The following is a 26,935-nucleotide window of genomic DNA, read 5'->3' as shown; positions in this document are numbered from 1 at the left end:
GATAGTTCATGTTTTGTCCAAAAGTCGAATATATTCAATGTACAATGATGTAAAACTGAGAAAGCTGGAAAATTCTTACATTAGATGCTGAAACCAGAGAAAGATTTCAGTTTTTCTCTTAAAAATTGACCACAATAGTTGTCGGTTAATTTTCTGCTGACCAACTAATTCATGAACTGAAATAAAACATTTTTTGCTCAGTCTGATATGAGAATAAATCACTTGTCAAAATGGTCATTTTTTGCAGCGCAGGCAGCACCACTGGTGAGAAGGCCTGTCAAAGGCTGACAAATGGAGAGAGTGCTTTCTGCTGAGAGCGGTCCCTGCAGGTTTTCCATGCAAGCATCCAGCCCAGGGCCAAGAAATTATATATATACATCATCACCCATCATAATGTTGTCATGAAAACCACGTAACTGAAATCGCAAGTTTAGATTGTCCTCTTGTCTAACACGCATGTAGGTTTGGAAGTTCAACATCGATGATACACCTAAAAAAAAAAAAAAATCTCTGTCAGCTAAGACGGAGAAAAACAAGATCGCAGTTTGGTTAAAGCGAACCTGCAAGGTCAGTCCCCATCAAATTAACTGATGGAAATATTCATGCCGCCATATTCCAGGATTTGGCTGGAGCACAATCACGGGGTCAGACCTGTGCATGTCTGTTACTGAGTGATGATGTCATCATTGGTTGACTGAATACCGTGACTGGTCTGTATCTATTTCAAATTACAGGCCTTCTTTTTTTATTTCATATATGGTCCTGTCACTAGATTTTGACTAGGCTTGATTTTAGTAGGAGATTGACTGGCGGATCTGTGCGGCCTCTGCAGTACAGCAGATGTTGTACTGGACCGTTTTGGTTCAATGGGAGCTGAGTCAGAAGGCAACCTTTGAATTACACAGCTGATCTATATGACCCTCTTATGACCCTTTTTTTCCATCCCCATCACCATCATAATACGTTTTGCGCAGCCCCTTTAGAACGTAACATGCATCTTCTACTTCTTCTACAGTTTCCTATAATGTGTTGCACGGTGTGCTTCAGTATTTGGAAGGATATCTGTGCCGCTCTCAGTCTATGACTCTGCTTCTTATGTAGTAGGGGGTCCATTGTCTTATTATCCGCCCATGCCTTACAGTACAGACAACTCACTCTTAACGGCGGCCACTGCGGCGACTGTGCCCTCTGCACATGCACTCCTTCTGCAGCTGCAGTCCTCAAGGAAAGCAAGGCTTCAGCAGTTTAACAGACCGAGCCCCCGCAGAGGAGAGGTCTGTGCAAGGGGGAAGAATCAGGGCTTTTTCTGCTTTATCCTGATCTCACGCCTGACCGAAAGCAAATGCCTTTAATTTGACATATTTTCAAGGACAATTTAAAGTCACAGCTTTGTCCCAACACTGTAAAATATCTCAACATTGGTGTTTTTTTTTTTTTTTTTTTAGTTTAAATAATCATAATTCAGTGATACTTTTTGATCCAGGTGTTTGCACTATGCGACTAAAAAGTGAATTACTTCTGACCTCTTCTGCTTCATCATTCGTCCTCACTCCCAAGTGCTACTCCATCCCCCTTATGATAATGAGCATGAATATGCAGTTTCAGCAAAACAAGCAAATCAATAAACTAATCATTAAGTCTGGCATGCTTTTTAGGCAGTTTCTGTGCCAGTCTTGTTCCCGTTGGAGCAGATAAAAAAAATAAATAAAAAAAAAACACCCAAACGATGAAGTTATTTTCTGTAGTGGTAGAAACTGAACAGATGCTATTCTTGAATACGTCAGGCATGCATCATCATAAAGATCCCTCCGTTCTGTTTCAGTGCAGCGACGCCTGCATGAGTGTTTGTTGGTCCGGGAACACTCACAGCAAAGCTCTCCCCCCCCCCCCCCTTGTGTGTTGCTGCTGACTCATTGTCACAGGCCCTGAATCTGCTGCCTGCCTGCATTATTTACACACTCACCTTCCTCTGCTGATGCCTCCTCAGCACCTGGAGCCCGAAACCATCCCGGGGTGTGTCTTTTCAGGCACATGTCCAGTTACGCAAGGACCACAGATGAGACCACCAGTCCATCAATCTGTTAGTCGGATGACAGAAAAAGAATCATCCACTATTTTGGTAACTGAACAACCGTTTCAGTGAAAAATCAGTTCTGATAAAATCACTTAACATGTAAATAGACAGGGTTTTAGTTACATTTCTAAAAAAATTATACTGTATTTACTGTATGCATATATATATATATGAGTGCCTTTGTAATTTATTCTTGTACTTTGGGACAGCTGAGCACGTGGGGTACAGGCAGTATGGCAAAAATCCTGTGGTTGCGGATGTGAAGGTTTGCTGCTTAACCACACCTATTTATCATTAATTAGCTGTGCAGAAACATATAATCGATGCTTTCTAACACAGTATGATGTAGCCGTAAGCAGATCAGGGCTCGTTAATGAATTTGTTAACAAGTGAATCCTCTCTATGGGCAGCCATTAAGTGACTACACCAACGTCAATGCACTAAAAAGACAATAAAGTAAAACTAATAGAAGTTTCTTCAAAGGAGAAGTTAAAATTGTTAATACTGTACAAACTGTAGTTCAACCCATGCTAAAGTTTTAAGGCCGACGTTGGTAGGGAAATCTACCGATATATATTCATACGTCAGCACAAAGTATTTTTTGCATTTATTTATTTTCTTTATGGAATAATCAATAAAAAAAAAAAAAAAAAAAAAAAAAAAACTATTTAAAAATAATTTAATTTTTTTTTTCTCCACTGATTCACGCAGGACGAGACGACGATCTTCGCCCTAATGTGGCGAGCAGTAGTGTCGGTTTGCTGCAGGTCTGACGATGCTCCTGAAACTCCTGCAACAGTCCTATCGTTAGTGCATTGGTGGATATGATTCCTTGACAGCCCACAAACAAAGAAACAAATACCATTACTGTTTATGGCAGAGGAAACAGAAACTGCTCAAAACTTCTGAAAATTAAAGATGTTTGATACTCACTGGAAACCGAATTTAATGCTTCTGGGATCTTTTCAAGAAAAACAATCTTCATACAAATCTCTTGGATTAAAAACAACTTGACATTTGTTTGTGTAAAAACAAACTTTTGACCATTTTCTTTCAAACTTAGTTTGATATTTCAATACTGGCATTTCTTGTGAATTGTTGGGACACACACACCAAAACTCATATTTGCAAAAACCTAATACGGGGTGATGTATTGGTCTAATTTATTTCCACATTATAGTGTGGTCTAAACAGCTTCTTTTATTATAATTTTTTTTTTTTGGGGGGGGGGGGGGGGGGGGCTGAAGGTAGAGGTAACACCTTGGCCCTGGGAAACAGATTTATTCCCACAATTAATCAAAAAGGAAAACAATCTGAAAATTAAATGATAAGGATACATTTTTTTTTAGTTCAACTCACACGTCTGGTCTCCCACACAAATGATATTAATAGTAAATAATATATAAAGAGGCAGCAGAGCGAGTTAACCAACTGCACAAATAGCAGAGCCACTACGTGAGTATCGACTGTTCTCCTCCTCTCTGCTGCAGGTATCTGCTGCTGCATTGACCGGGACAGTGCAAAGACCTGCAAACTGAAGGACAGCGGGTTCGTGCACATGCTCTGCTCCCAGCAGCACTTCTCCACTGACAAGACAAACGCCTGGCACTGAAAGATGGAATTGAGGATCATTCTTATCCGCGTTGAGTTATTTGATATGCACGGCAAACGCTTCTCTCGTTTTTTTTTTTTTTTTAGTGGGAAAAAACGGCGTCTGCAAAATTGTTGTGTCGGTGTCATTCTGTGTCACCTTGTGTGCTCGACTGAAGTTTGACTGCAGAGCTTAGTCACTGACAGAAAGTGATCTGCCCCCTAGTGGAAGACATCAGAATGAGAAACGAGGAGGATTCATGGTGAGCTCCCTGATAGCACTGTGGCATTTATGTACAGTATGGTAGTGAGAACTTAAAAAGTTTGATTGTCTGAATCGGGGTGGTGCGAACACAACAGCAGACAAACACCAGCTTTGAGTTTTCAGTTTTATTTAAGGTTCATTTTTCCAGACCTGCAGAGGACAGTTCACTTCCTTTAGGCGCCTCTAATTTGTTTATTTTTTTTCCTCGCAACATCATGTTAAAACCCATTGTATGACTGTGTTGGTTTCTCCTGGATGACTTTGTTCATTTTGTGAATACTGTTACATAGGGAACAGCAGGAGGGGGGGGGGGGGGGGGGTGGGGGGGGGGAAAGGGAGGGAGGGGGGTTAAGAGAGAGAGAAAGAGAGAGAGAGAGAGCGAACACGGATCAGAATTAAGACTTCAAAAAGAAAAAAAAGGCGGTGGTCGGAGAGGCTGAGAGCTCCTTAAAATCACTACTACAGTACTTGGTATCGTCTTGCAGCACCTTCCTTTTGTGACACAAACTCACATACAGTTGCCGAAGTCACATACAATATTGCATATTTTTCAGCGGTCATCGACGCTCCCCTTCCAATCACTCCCAACTCCTTTCGCTCATCTGTCCATGTTAAGGCCTCGTTTAAGCCCTCGTGGGTCGAACAAAGGGAGCCGTTCAACCCTTTTACTACCCCTCATTAGTACTTTTGACGTATCCTCATCCATCTAGTCATTGTCCTGTCACCGTGGTGGCTGTCCATGTTAGGGCTAGCTATTGTAGGTACCACACAGTGGCACTGTGAGTAAGAGTCTAACCCTAGTGCTCAGGATGTGTGCCACTATCTCCCACTGCCCTGGCTCCCTGCGGTTAGGCAGTGCTCTATCCTCTGATACAGAGGTTCAGCAAAATTTTTCCCTCCGGCGGGATGGGGCCAGTGGGAGCCCCCCACCAAAGAGAACGTGAGCCAAGTGGCCTCTTTTAAGAAGGCCATTTGTGTCCCTACCTAACAGGGAGCCCATGCATAGCCTGTGCCCTCAACTCCCCAGCGTCATCTGCATTCACTCTCTACTAACCGAATCTCAGCTTCCTTTTGTTGTTTTTGATAACCCACTCTTAAAAAAAAAAAGAAAAAGCGAAGTGCCGACCTCCCCCCCCCTCGCTCTCTCTCTGTCCCGCGCAGTGCCTTATTCACAACACAGCTGTAAGGGTTAACCGTTTCACAGTCTCCTGTTAAAATGGGGAGGATGAGGGTCTTTGGGGCAAAGCTTCAAAGAGCAGATTCACAGCTTGCTTCATTCCTCGAACACTAATCATGACTTCAACTTTCAAAAACACAAATGTTGTTTCATGCTTAATCATTAGTTACTTTTAAGAAGACCTCACTTAAGCTAATTTGTTTCTTTGCCAGTTTGTGGAGTTAACTCTTGTGTCACCACTGGGCGCTCGATGCTATACTGATTCTTGTGCTCTCCATTAACTTTAAGCTACACAATGAATCCCATGTTACGCCCAGAACTAGGTCTAAGGAGTGGTGATGGCAGCAGACAAAGGGTACTGATAACTTGTGCGCCACAAACAAAAACAGAAACAAGTTAGGCCTTCGTAGTAGACAAAAAGGAAGGAGGAAGAGAAAAAGAAGAAAGCATGTTTGTTACTTTGTTAATTTTTCATACTCTGCAGATTGGTGTGTATTGCGTTGGGGAGGGGGGAGGGGGGAGGGAGCGGGGTACAGGATGAATAGGTATAAAGTGGTAGTGGGGGAATGGATGGGTGTCTGCTGTAGTCTGTGTTCAGTGGCGGTCCACAGCGGCACTCTGTAGCAGCTCTGTGGCGGGCTGTCCCGGGGGTCTGAAGGCGGTCTGGAAGCCTGGGGGAGGGGAGTGGAACTGGCTGGCGGGGTTGGCTGTGGGAGGGGGGGGCAGGTAGGGAGCCCAGCCGCCGGCGGCTCTGTGGTGGAGGGGGAGGTGGGCGTCGAGGAGGCCGCTGTGGAGGGGCTGGGGAGTGGGCACCGCCGAACTGGCAGGTCCGTCCATCTCTGTGAGCGCCTGCAGGGATTTGAGCCAGTGTGGTGGGTTGTCGTCCTGGAGACAGTCTAAACTGCTGCCTGCTGAGGCCGGGATGCCTGCAGGAGGGAGGGAGGGAGGGTGAAACGGGGGGGTCACAAGAGAGATGTGTGATGACAAAAATACAAGAGAGACTCTCTTACAACAAAACTTCAGTGAAGCTAATCGTTAGGCCTTTTTAGAAGCAGACTTTTCAAAAACATATTCAGTGTTTGTTTCTGCTGAAGTACTCGGTGTGTATTGCACGGGGAGCATCCAACGAGCCGCGGGGACATTCGAGGAATGATGGAAAAAAACAAAACAAACATAACTTCAGTTTCAGGGTTTTCAAGACAAAAAGGTGACGAACGACAGCCGTCTTTGGAAGCGTGGTTCACATTAACACACGTTTCATCCACAACTGGTAAAACACCTCCTCTATCTGCTTCCTTTTGACGTAACAACTGGGAAGGTTTTCACACAAATGAGGCTGAAACTAACAGTTATTTTCATTACCAGTTGATCTGTTCATGACCTTTTGGTTAATTTTAAGTTTTAAGACAGTCCTTGTCTATTGTTATTATTATTATTATTATTATTATTATTATTGGAGACAGGATATTGTTGGGGTTTTAATAGTACACTGTACATAAAAGCAATTTGAAGACATCAAGTTGGACTATAATTGTAATTATTTTCTCTTTTCTGATGTTTTTACTGAGTGAGCAATTGATTGACAATCATCAATAAAGAGATAACACTTATTTTCAGCGTGAATTAAGTGTACCGTGACAGAAAAACAGAAGCTGAAATCAGCAAGCATTTTGAATTTTTGCTTGATGAAGATGTTAATCTGTTACTGCTGGATTGGTTTTCTACCTGTAATGATAGCAGGGTCCATCCAACTGGCTGTGCCGTCCCAGCTCAGGCTGTGTGAGATGCCTGCCGGCCCTGGCGGCCCACCGATGTGGTTAACACTGTTGGAGGATGAGGAGGATGAAGAGGAAGAGGAGTTTGGGAGGCCCCCGAAGTTGATATTGATGTTGGGGAGGAGAGCTCTCAGGCCGTCCTGCCACTCTTTCACATTTAAGCCGTCTATAGAGCCACTGTTTTCTGCAGGAGAGCAGAGGAAAACACGTGCGTCAGTTCCTCAGGTGTTCAGATCACAGACTAGTGGTCAACGGCAGAACTGCATCTACAGGCATTTTTGATCCCTCTGTAAAAAATCAATAGCAGCTAATCAAAACCCGTATCATGATGCTCCGTGGCAGTGTACACACGCTGTAATATTGAATGACTTCATTATGTGGCACATCTAATCTCTGTTTTAACATGCACTGCTTCCACGGGACACAGAAAGGTGCCACGGAGACCCGGCTGTCTGGTACCTGAGATTGGGATCCCTCCCAGCCCTGTGTTGTGCTGAGGGGGCAGATTCAGGTCCAGGAAATTACTGTGTGAGGCAGCACTGGCTGAGTGGTTCAAGTGTGTGAGGTTATTTCGTGTCGGGACGCCCATCCAGGGGTGTCTGGCGGCTGGCTGCTGCTGACTGGCCTGGCTGTTGTGACTGCCGGGGAAACTGAAGGAGCTGTAGATGGCCCTGTGGTGGAGCTGGGGGAGGCGTGGCAGACCACTGGGGAAGTGGTGGGAGGCGCTGGGGTTCGGGTTGGAGGGCAGCAGGCTGGGACCGTGGCTGCTTCCCTGGGTCAGAGGCCCTGGGGACGAAGGGCTCTGATCCTGCACTGACAGCTCCTTCTCTATCAGGTCGGCCAAAGCCTTGCGGGTAACGTCGAAGGGATCAAAGCCCAGGTCGTCATCCTGCTGCTTGCTGGACGAGCCAAAGCCAAAGGCGGCCTGCCAGTCTGTGGAGGAAGACACTGGTATTGTGTCTGTGAGGAGGGGAGGAAAAAAAAGATAAGTACTGGAGCTTCACAACTCTTTGAAATCCATTAAGTAAAAACTACAAAATTTGTAAATGGAACAAAGTTTTCATATACTTTTAACTTGGGCAGCTCTTTTCATAGATTAGTCTGCAAGTTCTGTTTACATTTTTGGCACTTTTCTAGTTATTATTTATATCTTCTGCAGCAGTCAAATGGTCACAGTGTGCATAATACAAATGTTCCAAATAAAGCAGCTGCAGATCAACATATGGCATGTGTGACTTGGTGGCATCACAGTTTATAAAACACAATTCAATAGGTGTTTGAAGGTCAAACAAAATGAAATCTAAAGTCAAATCTTCACGATACCTGATGTGAAGAGGCTCTGTGGTTCGGGGGTCATGGGCCAGTCAGAACTGCCGCGGGGGGAGTTTGGGAAGGGGGGCAGGCCGGCAGGGAGAGGGTTAGGATGTCTGAAGTTACTGTTGTCTGAAAAGAGTGACTGTGACTCTGCCGCCGCACCCTCGAAGGGCGAACGGGCTGTGAGGTCTGACATGCTGATGGGCACCACCAGACTGGGCTTGGTTAACCCCGGGGGAGGGGAGGGGGAGTCACTGTTGGGTATCTACAAGAGAAGAGAAGAACAAATGTTTATGAGACTTTCACAGACTGGATTCATCTTGATTTCATTTGAACCAAACTAACTCCGCAGGTTGGTTAAGGTTGTTTTACCTGTTGTAAAGTCTCTCCATTTACCATACTGATTGACTCTGGAGGTTTGTCGCTGGGACTGCAGGTAGAAAATGTACAGATACATCAACAGAAAATACAGATTGTAGAAAATACACACAATTAGTTTCTTGAAGAAAGCGTAGCTTGTTTTCGTTTTACCTGTTACTGTCGCAGTTGGAGGAGAAGGGGGACAAGGCAGTACGCTGGCCAGGACCCAGCTCTGTTTCTAGCCCATCTGAAGCATTAACTTCTTGGTCTAGATAGTCTAGCAGCGGAGGGGACTTCCGGTCTTCTGAAAGCCCGTTGGCCAGTTTGTTATGTCCTGACAGTGTTGGCCACCCATCTTTACCATTGCTATTGTTGGTTCTGTTACAAAGCAGGAGGAAAATCAAACGTTCAAACTGTGATTAAGCTCCACTGTGGAAGTAAAAATATGAACAACAGAACAAAAGAAAGTAAAAACCACCTCTGTGTGGAGTTGGATTTACTCTTTGACTTCTCTGTTCCACATGCTGGGGGTTGTAGAAAGCTTGGGTTAATTTTATAGAGGTCTTGGAGGAGTTTCTGCTCATACTCTTGATGTTTCCCCGCCTAAAAAAAAAAAAAGACATCATGAATCAATATGAAGCCTTTAACCAAAACCAATTCTTTTTTCATTGTAAGAGAGATTTTACCTGCATCTCCTCTTTAGTAAAGCTAGCTGCTTCATCCCCCAACTCATGTAGATACATACAATCAGGTTTGGGACACTGCATACTTTTAAGGAAGTAACTGCAGTACTTTGTTGTGCCTAAAGAAGCCTGTAAGAGAAGGACAGAAATAGAAGCTTTCAGAAAATGATGAGAAAATTTGTACAAAAGAATCAAGATTCATTTTCAAGGGCTTTTTGATTTCCTCGGTTTAATCCTACAGATTCTACTTTGTTTTATATCGTGATGTTTGTATCTGATCAACAGCAGGGAACAGGAATAAAAATAAACAATCAATTTATCCCATTTCTGCAAATAAAGCATGGAATCATAACTATTTACAAGATCAACACTTAAGGCATAAATAAAAATTAACAAAATGATTGTTGTTAACTTCTCACCTTGAGTGTTCTGCCATCAACGACCACATTGTTCACACACTGTATTGCTCTTAGAGCATCTTCAGAGCGGATGTAAGTGACATAAGCGCTGGCGCTAGGCCCCTGAAACAACAGATAATTAAAGTAAACATACAAGTCAAATAGATCTACTGTAGCTGGGTAATTACTTGTACAAGCTCTCTATTGCGTGGGACAATTACTTTCATTAATCATTTATTACATGTTTAGTAACTGATTGCATGTTTGATAATTTGTGAACGTTTTAATGAAAGATATTAAAAATATCTTTCAAGAAGTGCATTATTTATTTTTGTAAGTAAAAAAAAAAAAAAAAATTCATAATGCAGAAAATATATGTAACTGATGTCCTGGCATTTACTAAGAAAGCAAATAAATCTTGTTTGTTGGATATGAAACTGCAGGAAACTCCTGGCAATGGATAACTGACAAATGGTTCATCAATTAAAAAAAAAAAAACCCACAATATTAAGTTCTTTTAGTATTCATAAACTAAACCACCCGTCTCACCTGTGAACCTGCATAAGATGTGCTATTGTTGATTACCACTTTATGGATTTTCCCAAACCTCCCGAAATACTCTGGTCGTTTTAGGACCTGTGGGTAAAATACGAAAGGAGAATAAATGTTATGAAGTTTTGGGTAAATGATGAGGCCTTACAGACACTATTACGCTCCAGTGTCACAGGTAGCATAAGTCACCGAGCTCGTTAGTGGTGACATTGTCCTCACCTCCGGGTCGGCGAGTCGCTGCGAGAGCCCCACCACAAACACCAGGTTTCTCTGGACCACTCGGACACTGGCCAGATGCTTGCGGTTTTCTGTCACCTTCTGCTTCTTCTCGTTCTGTTTCTGCTTCTTTTCATTCTTTATCCTTTGGATCTCCTCCTGTGACAGAGGCTTGTACACAGCAGGGTCCTCTGGGTACGGCTGTTAAGAACGGAGATATCCACCGTGTCAAAAAGTGCCCCCCCCTACTCTAAATGATCTGCCGTTACAAAGGACAGTGTGTAACTGACAACTTTAGTTGTCAATGTGGTTGATCAGCAGGCTTCACTCGCCAAACTGCAGGGACTGAAAAATGTGAAACTGTAAATTATAATGAACTCAAACCAGATCATTTAAAGGGGGGGGGGGTGGATGAAAAGATAATTCTGTTCTAATATTAGCATTTTAACACTTAGCATCAGCATCTCTGCCCTCCGCCCTCCTGACGAATGTTTGTGTATCACATCCATCCCGTCTTCGCCTCACCTTTCTGCAGGCGGGGCAGAGGCCATTCTCATCTGTGCGGATGCGGTGCCAACAGAAGCGGCAGATCTGGTAGCCACAGGTGCAGGGAAAGAAGTTGACGTCATCAATCTCCAGTGGCTCCATGCACAGAGGGCACTCCATGGGGTCGTCCTTCATTTCAGGGCTGTGGGACATCCTATGGCGCAGCAAGGGTGAGTACTGAAGCTGGTCACAGAGCACAGGGCTACGAAAACATACAAAAGCTGAGTGTAAAAGCTCCATTCAGAACCAAGTGGAAATAAACAAACAAAACTCGTCGCCTCCACACGTACGTAATAGCAGGATGCTTTAGGCTCAGGAAATAACTTTTCTGACCACTAAGGCCGCAATATCAGACACCGAACACACCAAAATCAAAGTATATAAATATCTTTTGTTCAAAGTTGTACCTGTTCATCAGCGGAGGAAGCACTGCAATTAGTTGCCAGTGTATTCGGTCCACCTAGCATCTTTAATGAAGATTATAATGGTTTATTTTTAATGACATCTTTTATAGGCCGGGATTTAAAAGCGGTGTTTCTTCTGAGGAGACTGTAGTTTGTGGTGCAGTTGAATTGCGCTGTGCTGCACACAGAGCTGTTTCTAACATTTTGACCAACAAAGGTAGATTAGATATCAGAAATCATTCTCAGCACATTTCCAAGATGAAAAAAAAAAAGATCCCTGGAACATTCATCAGCTCGTATTTTACTTATTAATCCATCATTTGAACCATTTTTTACAAAACTAAAGTTACAAATGTAACGTATTGTCACTTAGATGACTGTTCATCCTAACGTTTTATTTAAGTATTTATGATATCTTTTTATAGCAAAAAAAAAATAAAAAAAATACCATGACAAGATTGCCAGAATAGGTGCAGGTTTCTCTTTTTTTTTTTTATTAGTGGCTCTGATTTGGCATTTGAAATGTTAAAAGCACATACATTAAGTGTGCATATTTGATGGTTTTGTTAATCCTCCAGAACAGTATACTTTATATTTTTGAGTTGAGGACAACTGGTTGAACAAATCAAGGCTATCTGAATGTGTCATCTCGGGCTCTGGGGAACCTGTGATTGATCTCACCTTGAAAAGATGATCATAGGAGAGACATGAGGAAAAACTCAACCATCACGGAGGTAGGATTGGTTTAGGGCCGGATGAAATATTGATATTTGGACACGACACCACATATGTTGTCTTTTCCTGGTTTTAAATGCTGGAATAAAAAAAAAATTAAAAAAAAAAAAAAAAAACCTCACAATGTGAATATTTTTTGTAAAATGCACCAATACTCATCCCTATGGTATCTTTCAAAATCGATATCAAAGTATTTCTTCAAAACAAATATTGTGATAAATTGACTATGTTCCCTCTCGCCCATCCACCAGATCGGGTGCCAGTCTTTGTGTTGTGGTTGCATTAGTCCTCGCTAAGGTGTGCCATCGACTGATGATTTTGTTCATCTTTAAAAAAAACACACACAAACCAGGAGCTGAACACAAGAAGTGAAGACGAGCTGCGGACTCCTGTCGGTATTTGACACGTCATGATGGACGTTAAAGAGGGAAAATACAACAAAGCGCGTTTATTTACAAACGAAACGCGGTGAAACGGCAACCTGCTTCTCCTGTAGACACCACAGCTGGAAAACTCAGTGACACACACAAAAAAAAAAAAAAAAAAAAAAAAAAAAACGATTAAAAAAAAAAAAAAAAAAAAAAAAAAAAAAAAAAAAAAGCCGACTGAGTCAAACGAGAAACACCAAACATTTATAATAGATAATAAACTGTCGCGTGTAAGAGGAGGACGGACGTGACGATCACCGTGAACATGTAACTTTATCTGCTCGTAACGTTGACATGTTATCTGACCGGCGCGGAGCTACGAGCTAACGTGAGCTAACGTTAGCTCGTAGCTCCGGACCGCTGCGAGTTTAACCGCAAACAAAACAACACAAACACACAAACAACACGTGAACGTTCACTTCGTGCTGACGTCCGGGGGGGGGATTTAAAACAAAGTGACGCGACGGTTTTCTGCCGCTTTTTAATTTTTTTTATTTTTTATAAAAGTGACAGCTCGAAGCTGCTGGACGAGATGCTAACCGCGGCTAGCAATGCTAACACCAGCCGGAGCGGCCTGCGCGGCGGAAGCTAGCAGCGAGTTTTTTTGGGGGGGTCGGCGCTTTGTAAACAAACCTGCTTTGACGGCGTGACGAGCGCACGGACAGCGATCCGGACACCTCGGGGGGGGAATAAAACCAATAAAACCGGGAGAAGGAAAAAAAAAAGCCGCAGCGGTTCTTTTTTTTTTTTTGACGGGACACAAACCGGAGGATGGACCCGGGCTAGCCCAGCTAGCGGCGCGGCTAGCGTTAGCGCTTACTTACCGAGGTAGTGACCGGACCGGGCGGCGGGGCTCCGCGAGACAGACGTGTCTGAAATGGCAAAGAAATCTACGAGCGGTCACCTTAGATAACTGTAGTTGTGTTGTTCCGTTGTAATTAAAAGGCTGTAAAGATGTTTTGCCCCCTTTTTTCTTTTCTTGGTATTGTGGAGACAATTTACGCTCAGACCACCATCTTAGCTAGCATTATAGTAGGGAGGAGGGATCGGGGCAAGTACTCGGAGCCACTGAGTCTGCGCAGAAGGGACAGATGCTTTCTGGGAAATCGCGTTTTTGTGTGTGTGTGTGTGTGTGTGTGTGTGTGTGTGTGTGTGTGTGTGTGTTTTATTCGCCTTCATACCGCTACGTCACTACGTTTCAGAAATACATAGATATTACTCCAATGTGTTGGGAAAACTCAAGTTTGTTATTATTTTGTAGATTAAAAAAGTACGAATGACTTTTTTTTTTATTTTTTAAATTTTTATTAATTATACCGCAGTGTAGACAGTAGTAATAATTGCTCCAGACTGACAACAAACTTCAAATGATTGATTAAATAATGCATCAAAAATAAACATCCAATAATGAAATAATAATAGCGATAAAAGACAACTGTATTGAAGTACTTGTTGATAATAGTTTACTGCTTTCTATGCCACCCAAATACAAATTTAAATAAACTATACTTAATTTAATGTGTAATGTGTGCATTTTTAAGTTGTAAAATGACTACCACTTTTAAAATGTCATGTTCCTTGTTAAAAAAAAATATATCTCTAGAAATTAAAACATCTTAGATTTTATAATCATGCATAATTTATTTGCAAGGATTTGCAATCATGAAACAACATTTAGGGCAGAGTTACACCTATGTAGAGCCTATGTATTTTGGCAAGATATCAATTGTTATAGAACAATATAAAATGATCAAAATTGGATTTAAGATTTTGAAAATGTGTCACCTTCTCACTCAGTCACAATATTCCACACTGTTTACACAAAAATCGTGTTACAAATATTGGAAAATCAAACACACATTTTAATTTGAATCTATCCACATAAAGACTGATTGGGGCCAGTTCTGATTCTGGACTTTGTTGGGATCCACAGAGTCTAAGGTGAGTATTGGGGCGATGGGGTGCTGTGATGCCAGAGACATCCTTGCAGCATGGAGCCCCATCCGAACACAGCTGTCTGTGTCTTTCCCCTGGAGAATCCCTGCCATTAGGGCACCTGCAAGACTGCAAACAGATTGACAATTGGCTTGAGTATTTAGATATGATTTGCTGTATAAGAGAAACAGGCCATAGAAAAGTACAGTGAATGAAATTGTAGTGGAAGAAGTTTGGAAAATGATATTAAAAGGGAAGCATTCAATAGGAAAGAGAAAGTAAAGTTTTAGCACCTATCTCCTGCTCCTGACACATTCATTGTCTCCTCTGGAGTCACAGTCAATGCCGGGTAGTGGAGAGCACAAAGCTGCCTCTTCTGCAAATGCAAGTGCAGCAAAAGACATTTCCACTTTCACTGTTATAGTAATCATCACTGTCACTCTCAGTTTACGTAAAGACAGCCCTTACCCTCTTCTGTTTTTTTGGCTGCAGGTTGACTGTCCCTGCATCGTGTTCTCCGCACAGCAGCACACCATTCGCACCAAGAGTCACCACCAGACAGTGAAGATGCTCCAGAAGGGGGCGTGAGAGAGCCACAGCAATACACAGCATTTCATCGAGAGTGCTGGGAAGCTCTGCACAACATAAAACCTCACCCTTAGCCATTATCACACTATTAGCATTCTTCACAAGAACTCTAGGCGTAGCAACTGTGGCTGTGAATTCGTCTTTGATAGCATGAACAAGTAAAAAAAAAAAACAAGAAGTAGGCTAAGTCTACAGTTGAACCACTAAATCCTAGTAAAAGAACAGATACCTGCAGGTGTTTCAACACCCAGTGTTTTATTCATGGTGCACAACTCTGCCAGGTTTGGGGAGGAATAGGACAGAGACTTCCAGGCATCTGAAAGGAAAGGCTTACAAGCCTTTTCTGAATCCGTGGGTTCATACCAAACTGTTACACACATGGATAGCATTGCATTAAAATCAATGAAAGCCTCTGTCAACAATCAGTTATTATAATTTACTGACCATCTCTTCATGCTTACCATTTATGTTGTGCTTTTTGGCAACAGAACACACATAGTTAATGGTGGAGACGGGGATGTTTCCATCGAGACACACAAGAGTGGCCGATGAAAGCGGCTTTTCAAACTGTGACACCTATAAAAAAGATATGCAAAGACAGAATGAAGAGTTTATTTCATAGCTCCTTTCAAAAGAACAGGTGCACAAAAAAATACAATGACATGAAAAAGTCCAATAGGAGTTCTGAAATGATCCAACAAAATAGAAAGCAGATGAGGTCAGCAACCAAACATTATTGCCATTACCAATGAATCACACATTCAAAAAAACACATTTCCAACTTTCCTAAAGCTCAAACTGACATTTTAAAATGTAAATCATGTCCACAGACTTGGAGCAACAATAGAATTGTTGTTGGACTGATTGTCAGATCTGAGGAGTCTCAGTAAGGAATACAACATGAACAAAATCAGAAATATGTAGCAGAGACAAACCATTAGTGACTTTCATCACCAGAATATTTAACTAAATTTAAATAAATATGGATTTAATGTAACACAGCCCAGACTGGAGACATAAGTTAACAATTGTTTAGATGATAGAAGTTAGTACCATATCATAGTAGAGAGAAGAAAACTACATTATTTCATGTCACATGAGCACAAACACATATTATGTGCTTTGTCACTATGACTCGGCTCTTGCCTTCTTAATTTATTATCATTATCTGTAGATGTTTTGTGTTTGTGCACACCATGAAACCTGAGAGGGGATTGTGGATGTTTCCCATCACAATACAAATTACTATGGTAACTCAATCGTTTTAGCAGAATACAATAAATTGTTTGGCAAATTATGGTTTGAAATGACAAAAGGATCACAATTTTACACGGTGTGGACGCCAAATCCTAGACTAGTCTGACTAAAAACAAACAGTCTGTCAGTGGAACTTACATATTGCTCTGTGATTTGCTGATGAACGTCCATGTCCCCCAATCCGATACTCAGTTCTCCACTCTCAGTGATGACGGCACAGTAAGTTGCTGTGCTTTGCTCTTCTATTCTGGCCACACCACTTGTGTTCTTACAAAAACATGAAAAAAAAAATGCGTTTTTGCATGTCTGAGCAACTAGATTTGAACATGTGCTTCGTAATGACCAACTGTTGATGTTCATGTACCATGTGTTTACAATAGTTGAACACTGCATCACTGTTTGAATCAGCTCCTGTAGCTGAGATGAACAGCGGTCTGTGGCCTAATCTACTCAGAGAGTCTTGAAGGAAAGCATGACAGAAATGAGTGAAAGACAATCAGATTGAAACTACTGATGAAAACGTGCTTGTACATAATCAGATGGAAAAAAAACCAAAAAAACAACCAGCGATGTTTCGTCCTACACCGCCAAACGACTGACAGACACTTCCTGTGTTTGTCTGTCCAAACTGAAAGAGATGATAAGTATTCTCAGAAGTCAATCTGCTTCATCTTGTTCTGCAGTATTGTGGATAAATTTTGTTGTAAATTAAACTCACATGAAGCCTTTTTGTTTTTCCTTTGGCAATAAAATCGACATTTATTCCTCCTATGACAACCTGCAACAGAACACCATCATACGTGCTCTTTTGTATCAATATTTGACTGTATTTCAGCATTTGCAAAAAAATAATCCATCATATTTGTTCGTACTCACAATATCTGATTCTGAGTCCTTTGAGAGTTTTCCAGGAAGATGAGTTTTGCTTTTTAATGTTTTCTCATTCATCTGTTTTGATAGTGCACAGGCTATCTGGCTGCCAACTTTAGCATTGTTATGAATTAGAGCAATGTCTTGAAACGTGAGGTGTTAAGGACAGTCTAGCTGTAACATATTGATGGTCAAAAGTCATCAACAGCGCACCTCAGAGACCACTGCCATCTTCCTTGTGCCTTTTCACTGATTGACATGATCATCTTCACTGTACAACTTCTCAATAATTCATGTTTATAGAAGGATACTGGCCTGAAGGGACTTTCCTCGAGTCAGCTCATTGACGTTTTGAAGAATAAATGGTGTCACATCTCTTCCTGTGACACCTGTATCACTGGGGAAATCAAAAAGTGAACAGAAAAGGATAATCAGACATCCAGACAGAAATTTTCCGCTGATGTCACCGATCGAGTATCTCTGAACCAAAACTGCCGGGTGAGAAAGCAACATGAAGACAGAAAAAAAACAGAAACAAAAAAACAATACCACAGAGACTTTGTGTACCTTGCCTCTGTCAGTGCAGCCTGTATAGCTTCTTCTATCTGCTGTCCTGCTGCTGCGTGCTCCTCTGGGATGGGCACCGCCAACAGAACACCGCTTTGGAGACCCAGCGACAAAGTGCTTGCTGCATGACACGAAAACAGACTAATAACAAAAACTATCAAGACAACCCTGTTGTACAGTATATATACTGACTTAAAAATATTTTGTACCAAGCATACTATTTGCTTAGATCTGAACTTGGCAAAATTAAGTGATGATTAGCAGTGAGTCTTATGCTAAGGCTAAAGAAAAAATGTTGACATACCAATGAGTTTCGCGGCCTCTTCAGGGTTACAGACGTGGTACGCAGAAGTGCATCCACTTTCTGGAGAGAAGAAGGCTGGAAAATTGTTTGAGGCTCCATAAGTGGCTACACAGACACCCTGTGTCTCCTAATCAGATAAAATAACACGTAATCAATGGTATGTACATTTTAGTTTAAGTCACGCATTTCAACCAATAAGATCCATTGAATGCTCATACTTATTTAACGAGCTGAAGAATAGAGTTTAATCTGTTACTGTAGATTTTGTGGAAAAACGATGTAAGTATTCTTACAAGGAACTCCAGTGTGCGACCGATGTCCAGAATAGACTTTACCCCAGCAGAGACAACAGCAATGGGAGTCCTTCCAAGCTCTGTCAGATCTGCACTGATGTCCAGACCTGGAAGGAAAAATCTTTTAGTCAGAGTGGTAAATAATGGTAAACCCTTCACATAATTATTAAAGTCTCCAAATAAAGAGTTATCATGATATCAACTTATTCTTTTTTAATATACCAAGACAATCTGGTAAACTTTTAGTGTCCTTACACATGGAGACAATCTGTCACCAGATGGGTTGTTTTTTACCCCCCAGGTGCTCGGCACCCTCATTTTAGTTCATAGTCTTCTTCCTTAGTCATCATATCCAACTTGTATTGAATAGACCCACCTAATTACACATTTGTTTACTCCTAGAAAGGCTCTTTGAGAAAAGATATAAAGTCAGTCAGTTTTTGTATCAGTGTGTGTAACAAGGTGTGAAAGAGCTCACTGTTCTCTCCGTCTCTGTGAACTCCTCCGATGCCCCCGGTCACAAAAACTGGGATCCCAGCTCGGTGTGCTGCAATCATAGTGGCTGACACTGTTGTTCCTCCAGAGAGGCTCTGACAAAACAACAAACCCATACAGGATTGCATGTAAAACACCACAATAATGCAGCTCAGGTAAGTGGGTGAGACCCTGTCATCACACCAACATTCATGTCAGACAGACATCATTTTGAGATCAAACTGTTGCAGTCTCACTTTGCTGATGACATAGGGCAGATCACGTCGTGACACCTTCAGGGAGCTCTTGCACTGGGCGAGGTGGTCGAGCTCCTCTGACGACAGTCCAACATGAACTTCACCATCAATCACGGCAACTGTGGCAGGAGTGGCTCCTTCAGCTCGCACAATGGCTTCCACCTCCTTTGCTGTCCTGAATGAAAACAACATTCATGCTCATTATGATTTGTTACAACAAATATTAAAGTTTGGTTTCAGAGTTTGTTAACATTTGAGGGTCATTCACGGTACCTTAGGTTGAGAGGATAGGGCATGCCATGGGTGATAATAGTGCTCTCAAGTGCAACCACTGGTTTGTTTTCTGCCAACGCTTGCGACACAGATGGGTGAACTCTGAAGAGGCTATCTGAAAGAAAAAGCAACAATAATCATTATTATCATCAATCTGCTCTGAACTGTGTAAAATATTTAATGGAAGAGGTACGAATAATGAGATGGTGCATTTACCCTTTTTGCCCAGTGTGCTCTGATAAGTTGTAACTCCTCTCCTCAGGATGAGGGCAGAAGCTCTCTTCAGGATCCTCATCATGTTCAGATTTTGAGGGAAACCTTGATAACATGAAGAAACTTTAGTAAAGAAAGCAGTGTCAGCTGATCATCTTCTGACAATCAACTTGAGTAAATCAATTGTTTTTCACTGTTGCAACCCGATACTGATTCCGATCTACGAGATCAATCAGTCTTCCCCCGTCCACTATTTTCTCCCAACCAAGAGAAGGTAATTATTAAAAAAAACTACTTACTACTAAAACTTCTTAATCATTGAATAGTTTGTTGGTAATGCTGACTAAACAGAGAACGTCGGCTTTGAGAGAAATTTAAATTAAATGTATAAAGGGTTAAACACTAAAATGCTGATTAAAAAACCCCCCAAAAAAAACCCTCCACAGACAACATCTAACACCTCTGCAAGTCCCTTTCGAAGCATCCATTCAAACATTACAACTACACAACATAAAATTACTATAAGGACATCACAACGACTCAATCAAAGCTGAAACCTCACAGCCCTTCAAAATGAAATGCAAACCCTAATGTTCAAAATGGACTATAGGATTGTTTCTGTTACAGCATACACTTTTATTTGGTGGGTATGTGAATGTCTAATTTAGATTCTGTGGAGACAAACGAAGCTTTATTTAAAAAAAAAAAAAAGCTTATTAAAATTAAAATAAGGAACAACTTTACCTCAGGTTCTTGAAGGAAAAATCATATGGGCTCCCAACTTGTATCACACCCCTGCAGTGTGTTTCCTGCCACTGAAAGGCACAAGTTCTATTCAGCCATTGTGAGGGTTTTCTTTGCTCCAGTTAGTTGGGGCAAATTCCCACCACCCTCTCCCCTTTTTGGGGCCATGCACTCTCACAAATTGACACCCAAATTCCAGAGCAGGGGTCTCTTATTTTCCTCCTACTTCACTGCATTTACGTAAAGACTGTTAGCTGCCATGTATTACAATGTCAGCAATGTGTTTTATCCAACAATAAGCAAAAAGCCAAACATTTTAGTCAATACTGTAAAACTCACTTTATAAATCTGTAAAGACTGCCTTTATTATAAAATCTAATGAATACTTGAGAGAAATAGAGGCGTTGTTCGTCAATACAAACAAACAGATACACTTAAAACAGAAAAATCTGAAAACTCGTCTAAAACAAAAGCCATTAGAAAGTCTATTTGAAGTCTCTCAACAAATATTTTCAGTAAAAAGCATGTTGTAATACAGAAGGAAGACCATATTTAGTCAGTGTTCATGTTTTGAGATATTAAAAGGTTTACAGCACATTATATTGTCAGTTCATTATATACACATACATATATCTAAAAAAGAGTGTCTCCAAAATTAGTTTAGCGCTTACCTTTTCCACTGTTACAAAAATACTACAAACTTTGCCCAGAAGGCTGAACTTTGACCCAGAACAGTGTTTACACAGCCCTCATGCATCAAGCACAGATCTCTGCAGTGTAAACTTCTCTGATATTCTCTTGAGCAAATAAAATGAATGCAATACGGAAAAATACTGAAGAACAGACAGAGCATGCCTATATTGTACAAATTTACAACTAAATATAAATGTTTGCGTACAAAATGTCCACATAAAAGTAATTTTTTACATTAACAAGGGTGTGATATTTTAATGAGTTTTCTGTTTCCATTCTACACAACCAATGATGCACTAATGCACTTGATATTTTTGTCATCTCACAACATCTTCTTCATGAGCATCTCAAGATCCTGCAACTTTATCCAACCAGTGGCACATCATCAACAAAAAGAGTGTTTAACTTAACTGAGGAGCCCATTTGAAGCTTTTCAGACGTGTAAAGTTGTGTTTCGTCCGCAGTAAATCCACTCTCTTGTGTTCTCACATGTTTGATGACTTGGTTTGACTCTATTAAGAAGTTTGTGAATGTTTTTTCTTTTACATAGAGTTAATCTGAGGTCTCCTGAACCTCCAACTCTGAGCTTTCTATTAATTCCTCTTCAAACCACTTTGGATGCTCCAGCTGGTATGCATGGAAAGCCTCTATAGCATCGCGCAAGGCTCTACCTGAGGGGCACTCGTAGTATTTGTCCTCTGAAAGTCCTTCGATTTGCTTCACTCTGCCCGGTTCATATTTTTCTGTGTCCAGGATTCTGAAGAAGACCTCCTCAAACTGTTTCATTAGCTTGTATCTCACTGTGATGTTGAAAGGTGAAGGAATATCCACCTCAGAACAAACATCATGAAAGTAAGCCACAATGTAATTTTTAAATGACGCAGAGCAGATAAACTGGGGGACCATGAGGCTGAGGGATGGAGTGAGCATGTCGCCTGTGGGTGAACGGGCGTCCTCTCTCAGAAAAACCTGCTTGTCACCACACATGGCTCTCCATTTGGCTTGTACCCCCCGTGAGCACAGGATTAATATCTTATCTGAAGAGTTCTCTACTTGCTGTTTGTGGCAGTCCAACCACTGGATTTTTCCCAACACTCCCAGTCTGGTAGAATCCAGCAGATCCAGGACCACTTCAGTACCACATTTGGTTGCCATGAAGGCACAAAGCTTGAGAACAATATTTTTGTACAGAGGGTGGTCGAGGGAGTAGATGATGAGGACACGTCTCCTCTCTTGGAGTTGAAAAACTCCTGGTTGTTCTTCGGCAACAGGTGAAGATGTGTTCAGAGGACCTGAGAGACGAATGAAGTCACTTATTATTTATCTATTCAAGCTGCATGTTCCAGGTGGTGCATTTATAAAAGAAGACAAACCTTTGTGAGATGCTCTCCACAGTAAATAACCAAGACAGCTACTGATGACAAGCAGCCCCACAGTGATCTTTATAATTGAAGTCCGTTGTGGATAATCTGAAAAAGAAGAAGAAGAAATACACATCATTAACTAAATACAGCTACAAATACAGTGTGGATTCAAATATTATTCTAAGTTTAGAGGCAAAAATTCAAAGAGCAAAAAAGATTTAGAACAGTGTTGAAGAGTAACTAGTCACCTGTAATTAAATTACAAAATGAACATAGATATAATCAGTTAGTTATTAAGAAAAAATATGTACTTAAATTATTAAATTGTTACTATTCAAGATGTTGGTGATTACAAATGGGTTATCTGAAAATATTATTTTCTGTAAAAAGCTTGCATATAGAGCATCTATTCTGTTGCTTTACATCATTTCACTGCTTAGGAATTTCTGAGACAGGCTCCATTCACAGGCACTTCAAAAGTAACCTTCCCAACACTGATTGAGATCCACAAATGTATGTTTTATGTCACATGATCATTGAAAATCTACGATATTGTCAAAAGTTGTACTTACATTTGCAGTAATCGATGGTTTTGTTGGGGCTCCAACAGTCATTTTTGCATTGCACAAAAAATGGTTGGATCTTTGAAACAAGCAGAGAAAGAGGAGCTCTTGACATTTTATCAGCACAGGGGATATTACTTCATAAAGTGTTAAGGTTGGTACATTAAACTAAAATCTAACTTACTATTATTAAAATTTCACATGTTGAGAGTTGCCACAGACCAAAATCAAATGTCACGTTCAGTGATGTTCTGTTTTTCTAGAAGACAAAATACATTTTGGTTTAAGGTATTCCCTCTAAACAAGCAGTCAAATAAAGTTATTCATGTCATCGTTGACATATAAGGGCAACATATTCAGCGTGACTACCTTTGAGACATTCCTTGAGTAATGGGAACCACTGTTGTGGATGGATACTTGGTATCTCTCCGAAAACTGCGCTGCCTCAAACCCAACAGTGATGAACAACATTTTAGCAATTGACACAGCAGCAAACATGTGAGGCTTCCACAGGCTCCCTAAAATGACAAAAACACACACACTACAATGTCCTGGTTCTCCCTGAGTACGCCATTAAAATTCAAGAGAAGCAAAGAATGTAAAATTCACCATTTTCCAGACACAGTTGGGACTTCTGGATTCTCGTGTCAACACATCCTGACAGTAAATATTACAGAAAACAGATTAGATCATTTCAAGGCTTGAGTGTCACCTTGCTTAAACAGTAAATACATGTTTAAAGTGAAGATAAAAATAAGAGCTGCAACAATTAATTAGTTGATCTCCACAAAATTAAACAGTAACCATTCTGATAATTAATTCAGTTATTTTCAAGCGAAAATCTGGTCTTCTGCTCTTGTATTTATGGTAACTTTTATAATGATGTTTTTTGTACTGTTAGGTGCAGAAAAGACATCTGATGAGATTGGGATCAGCATTATTCACTGTTTTCTGATGTTTAACTGAAAAAACAATCTGTCTGTTCTTTATGAACACAGACATTAACTAAGAGTAAATATAATTGTTAGTTGCAGTCCTGTTGAACATTCTTTTGGTCTGTGAGTAAAACAGCTTGATAAATGTCTCATGCCTCTAGTAATCTACATCTTGATGTAACTCACCTGGGATGGTAATTTGTTTTGTGAGTATGAAATCTCCAATATCAGGTTCTGGCAAATTCACAACTGACACCATGTATGTGTGCCAAGGGTCCACCACAACTTCATCCAAGGAAAACGTCCACTAATAAAGACAAACAACATCGTAGACGTCTGTACGGCGTGTAAACTGGTGAGCACTGCAATCGCAAAAGTTAAGTAAACAAATAATACTCCTGTTTTACCCTGTTTGGATTAAGGACTTCTTCAAAACTGTAAGAAAACTGCACACAGATGCTTTGATTTGTGGTTTTATCCAAAATATTTATCTGTGATCCACGAAGGGTCTTGATGGATTCTGTGGACACGAAAGAAGATATATTTTATAAGACTGCTGCTAACTCTTATTTTCTATTCGGCTTTGAGGAAACACTGACTGGTTTGCATATTATACTTTTGCATTTCAGAATGTGAGCCACATTTATGATATTGTAGTTTTAAAATTAAGAACACAGTGTGTTTTGTAGTCACAGAGGTTTAGATTTTAGTAGGACTCACCATCAGGCTGTAATCTCCATGACACATTCATAACAGGAAAGAGCCTGTGTTTGTCCATCCCGACTTCTTCATGCTCAGGAACCCACTCTGCACCGTTGGGAGAATAACTTCTATGTGCCACCATGCGTTTGTCCGAGCAGTTATCTGACATTTAGGGAACATTTTCCACATTATTATATTTCAAATGAATTATGTGTAGTTATGCACAGTGGTGGAAAGCAAAGTATATTATCTTGAGCACTGTACTTCAGTATAACTTTGAGGCACTTATACTTTGCTTATGTATTTTAATTTCCTGGTACTTACTCTACAATGCTACGAAAAGGAAATATTATATTTGTCTGATAATTTAAATAGTTACTTGGCAGTTTCAGATTAATGATGAAAATGTAATCAATAAAAAAAATGATGTTATTACAGTTTAAGATAAGATTTTATCAAGCCCTACCAAGCAGTACATGTAGCAATTTAAATTATCTTTACTATCTGCAACAACAAAGTGACATGCACATTGATGTATTCAATAAATATAATCCGGTAATATAATATAGAATGAGGTGGGGAATACTTCAAAATGACAATTTTTACTTTTGGCAAATAAGCACATTTTAAAGATAAAACTTTAGAAATTTACTTGAAATAACTATGTAAAAAAACAACAACAAGAAACAGCTGTTCTTTATCTGTAAAGTAAGTATTCAAACTTCATTCTACTGATTTGACAAATAAGATACTTACGAATTTTGCAGTGGTCAAGACCCTTAAAAGACACAAGATAAAACAAAACATGTGACTTCATGAAGCTCTGACTGTAAATCCCCATCAATCAACTTTTATAAGACAGCTTGTATATTAATATGTAACAAAAAATATGTAATAAATAAGTCCTCACCTGTTGGCTGCAGTCCTGACGTTTGTCCAAAACCCTCAGAGAATTTAACAATGCAAGTCCAGCAGTCAAATATAAACAGAGAAAAGGAAGATGGATAATTCTTGTATAAATCATGTGGAAACACTTTAAAAACGGCAAATTTAAAGAAGAAAGAAGTAGAAATAAAACAATCAACTCGGTTTGGAAAGATGGCGGAGTAGTTTGTTTTCTCGAACAGAAAGCTCATATCAGCCAATGTGATGTGTTTCATTTTTTATCAGGTACTGACATCTGAGACAGGAAGGAAGGTCTTGTCAAACGTGGTTTGTATAACATTGCAGAGACTGAAAAACAGCCATCTTAATCATGTTTCCTGTAAGTATGTGACAAATAGAAGTGATTGCAGTGTGTGTTTGAACTGTAGACCAGACCTTAAAACCAACAGCAAACCAACTCTTTAACCCTCCTGTTATCCTCGGGTCAAAATGACCCGCAGCTGTGTTCAACCAAGTTGTATTTTATTTTCATATTTTTTGGGATCATTGGTGACAAGGAGGCTGTGAGGGTTTCTTTAAAGAATGATGACCAATGATCCCAAAAAAATATAAAAATATAGAAATAAAATGGAACTTGGTTGAACACAGCATTTTGACCCGAGGACAACAGGAGGGTTAAAACATCAAAGAGTCACTAGGGGGCAGCAGTGGATAAATGTATAATCAGGAGTTTTAAACCGCATGAATCACAGTTTGGTGCCCCGAAATGAGTTTTCAGTGAAATGTTGTCCAAGATAATTTATGCCATTATAAGATGAGTTAAACTGCTTCACAACAGCAACAACAAACAATTTGTTCAAAAGCTTTAATTGCTATTTTGAGGGGTGTTTTGGGATTTGTCCGACATTGCAGTAAAGATGTCAGCAGGACTTGAACTGGGATGAAGTGATTACAAAATCAGTCCATTAACACTCTGTAAACCAACCAGAACACCTCTAAAACCACGTTTTTATATCCAGCGTGGCCCTCAGGCAATATTACCTCAATATAAAGATAACAGAACATCTGAGTTCACAAGATCAACACACAAAGCCAACAGACACAGGATGCTGACCACTAAACCTGCCGCTATTCACTGCTTGGTAATCCTTGGTTGGGATTACTTTCTATAGGATAAAATGCAGCCGAGGCTATGTGTCAATTCCTGTCGCATTGTCTCAGAGGAACTGTGGCTCCTACTGGACGTTCAGCTCGGCTGCATCAGTTTACATAACACTGAGACAGACAGACAGACAGAGAATCATGTGACACTGAAATCGGACCTGAATAGCCAGTGGAGGTTTTATTTGAACTCTCCTCTGTGTGAGAGCAGTGTCATGGCAGTTATGATCCACAAGCCAGCATGGCATCTTGAGCCAAATATAAAAATATACTATTATTCAGTACAGCTGCCCTAGGTTGTGAAGTGACGTGCTGTGTTCACATGTATTCCCAGTCTAGC

At 40.6% G+C, this 26,935-nt stretch overlaps 3 protein-coding genes across 4 annotated transcripts; all 3 read right to left on the bottom strand.

The window, feature by feature from the left end:
• Window positions 1-4,045: 4,045 nt before the first annotated feature.
• On the bottom strand, window positions 4,046-13,584 carry cnot4a (CCR4-NOT transcription complex, subunit 4a). Of its 2 annotated transcripts, none has more exons than XM_069162795.1 (13): window positions 13,342-13,584; window positions 10,930-11,152; window positions 10,408-10,605; window positions 10,186-10,272; window positions 9,658-9,759; window positions 9,242-9,367; window positions 9,034-9,158; window positions 8,727-8,933; window positions 8,568-8,625; window positions 8,205-8,460; window positions 7,341-7,841; window positions 6,832-7,065; window positions 4,046-6,032 (listed from the first exon to the last, which is right to left on the bottom strand). In XM_069162795.1, exons 2-13 carry the CDS (start codon window positions 11,101-11,103, stop codon window positions 5,701-5,703), a joined length of 2,400 nt encoding a protein of 799 aa, XP_069018896.1. In that variant the 5' UTR covers window positions 11,104-11,152; window positions 13,342-13,584; the 3' UTR covers window positions 4,046-5,700. The 2 variants fall into 2 exon arrangements, with proteins under 2 accessions (XP_069018896.1, XP_069018897.1); XM_069162796.1 differs by having other exon boundaries at window positions 10,930-11,104.
• A 247-nt stretch (window positions 13,585-13,831) lies between these two features.
• Window positions 13,832-20,383, bottom strand: LOC138206665 (uncharacterized). Its single transcript, XM_069163516.1, has 19 exons — window positions 20,293-20,383; window positions 19,552-19,653; window positions 19,336-19,450; window positions 19,063-19,237; window positions 18,810-18,921; window positions 18,332-18,438; window positions 18,039-18,165; window positions 17,735-17,855; window positions 17,479-17,564; window positions 17,174-17,310; window positions 17,016-17,075; window positions 16,862-16,925; window positions 16,662-16,756; window positions 16,436-16,564; window positions 15,502-15,616; window positions 15,270-15,407; window positions 14,921-15,087; window positions 14,746-14,828; window positions 13,832-14,581 (listed from the first exon to the last, which is right to left on the bottom strand). The coding sequence occupies exons 2-19, from the start codon at window positions 19,631-19,633 to the stop codon at window positions 14,380-14,382; spliced, it is 2,115 nt and encodes a 704-aa protein (XP_069019617.1). The 5' UTR covers window positions 19,634-19,653; window positions 20,293-20,383; the 3' UTR covers window positions 13,832-14,379.
• A 415-nt stretch (window positions 20,384-20,798) lies between these two features.
• LOC138205943 (interleukin-17 receptor A) lies at window positions 20,799-25,573 on the bottom strand. Its single transcript, XM_069162329.1, has 11 exons — window positions 25,460-25,573; window positions 25,306-25,327; window positions 24,568-24,711; window positions 24,255-24,367; window positions 24,034-24,154; window positions 23,522-23,569; window positions 23,282-23,430; window positions 23,097-23,171; window positions 22,922-22,991; window positions 22,359-22,454; window positions 20,799-22,277 (listed from the first exon to the last, which is right to left on the bottom strand). The coding sequence occupies exons 1-11, from the start codon at window positions 25,571-25,573 to the stop codon at window positions 21,538-21,540; spliced, it is 1,692 nt and encodes a 563-aa protein (XP_069018430.1). The 3' UTR covers window positions 20,799-21,537.
• Window positions 25,574-26,935: the final 1,362 nt, after the last annotated feature.

The sequence above is a fragment of the Embiotoca jacksoni genome, unplaced genomic scaffold (assembly GCF_022577435.1).
Source record: "Embiotoca jacksoni isolate LCO1_2020_lvr unplaced genomic scaffold, fEmbJac1.0.p SCAF_3, whole genome shotgun sequence".
NCBI classification, from domain to species: Eukaryota; Metazoa; Chordata; class Actinopteri; family Embiotocidae; genus Embiotoca; species Embiotoca jacksoni.
The sequence above is the reverse complement of the archived record's forward strand: the minus strand, read 5'-3'. Positions and strand labels throughout refer to the sequence as shown.

Excerpts from the sequence above, each read along its gene's own strand:
- cnot4a (XM_069162795.1), bottom strand. The coding sequence starts at position 11,103 with ATGTCCCACAGCCCTGAAATGAAGGACGACCCCATGGAGTGCCCTCTG. Across the intron at positions 10,273-10,407 it reads AGCGACTCGCCGACCCGGAG|GTCCTAAAACGACCAGAGTA; the intron begins GTGAGGACAATG and ends TTTTACCCACAG. Across the intron at positions 9,760-10,185 it reads CATCTTATGCAGGTTCACAG|GGGCCTAGCGCCAGCGCTTA; the intron begins GTGAGACGGGTG and ends CTGTTGTTTCAG.
- LOC138206665 (XM_069163516.1), bottom strand. The coding sequence starts at position 19,633 with ATGATGAGGATCCTGAAGAGAGCTTCTGCCCTCATCCTGAGGAGAGGA. Across the intron at positions 19,238-19,335 it reads CCCTATCCTCTCAACCTAAG|GACAGCAAAGGAGGTGGAAG; the intron begins GTACCGTGAATG and ends GTTTTCATTCAG. Across the intron at positions 15,617-16,435 it reads AGCAAATCACAGAGCAATAT|GTGTCACAGTTTGAAAAGCC; the intron begins GTAAGTTCCACT and ends TCTTTTTTATAG.
- LOC138205943 (XM_069162329.1), bottom strand. The coding sequence starts at position 25,573 with ATGATTTATACAAGAATTATCCATCTTCCTTTTCTCTGTTTATATTTG. Across the intron at positions 23,570-24,033 it reads AAAACAAATTACCATCCCAG|GATGTGTTGACACGAGAATC; the intron begins GTGAGTTACATC and ends ATTTACTGTCAG. Across the intron at positions 22,455-22,921 it reads AACCATCGATTACTGCAAAT|ATTATCCACAACGGACTTCA; the intron begins GTAAGTACAACT and ends CTTCTTTTTCAG.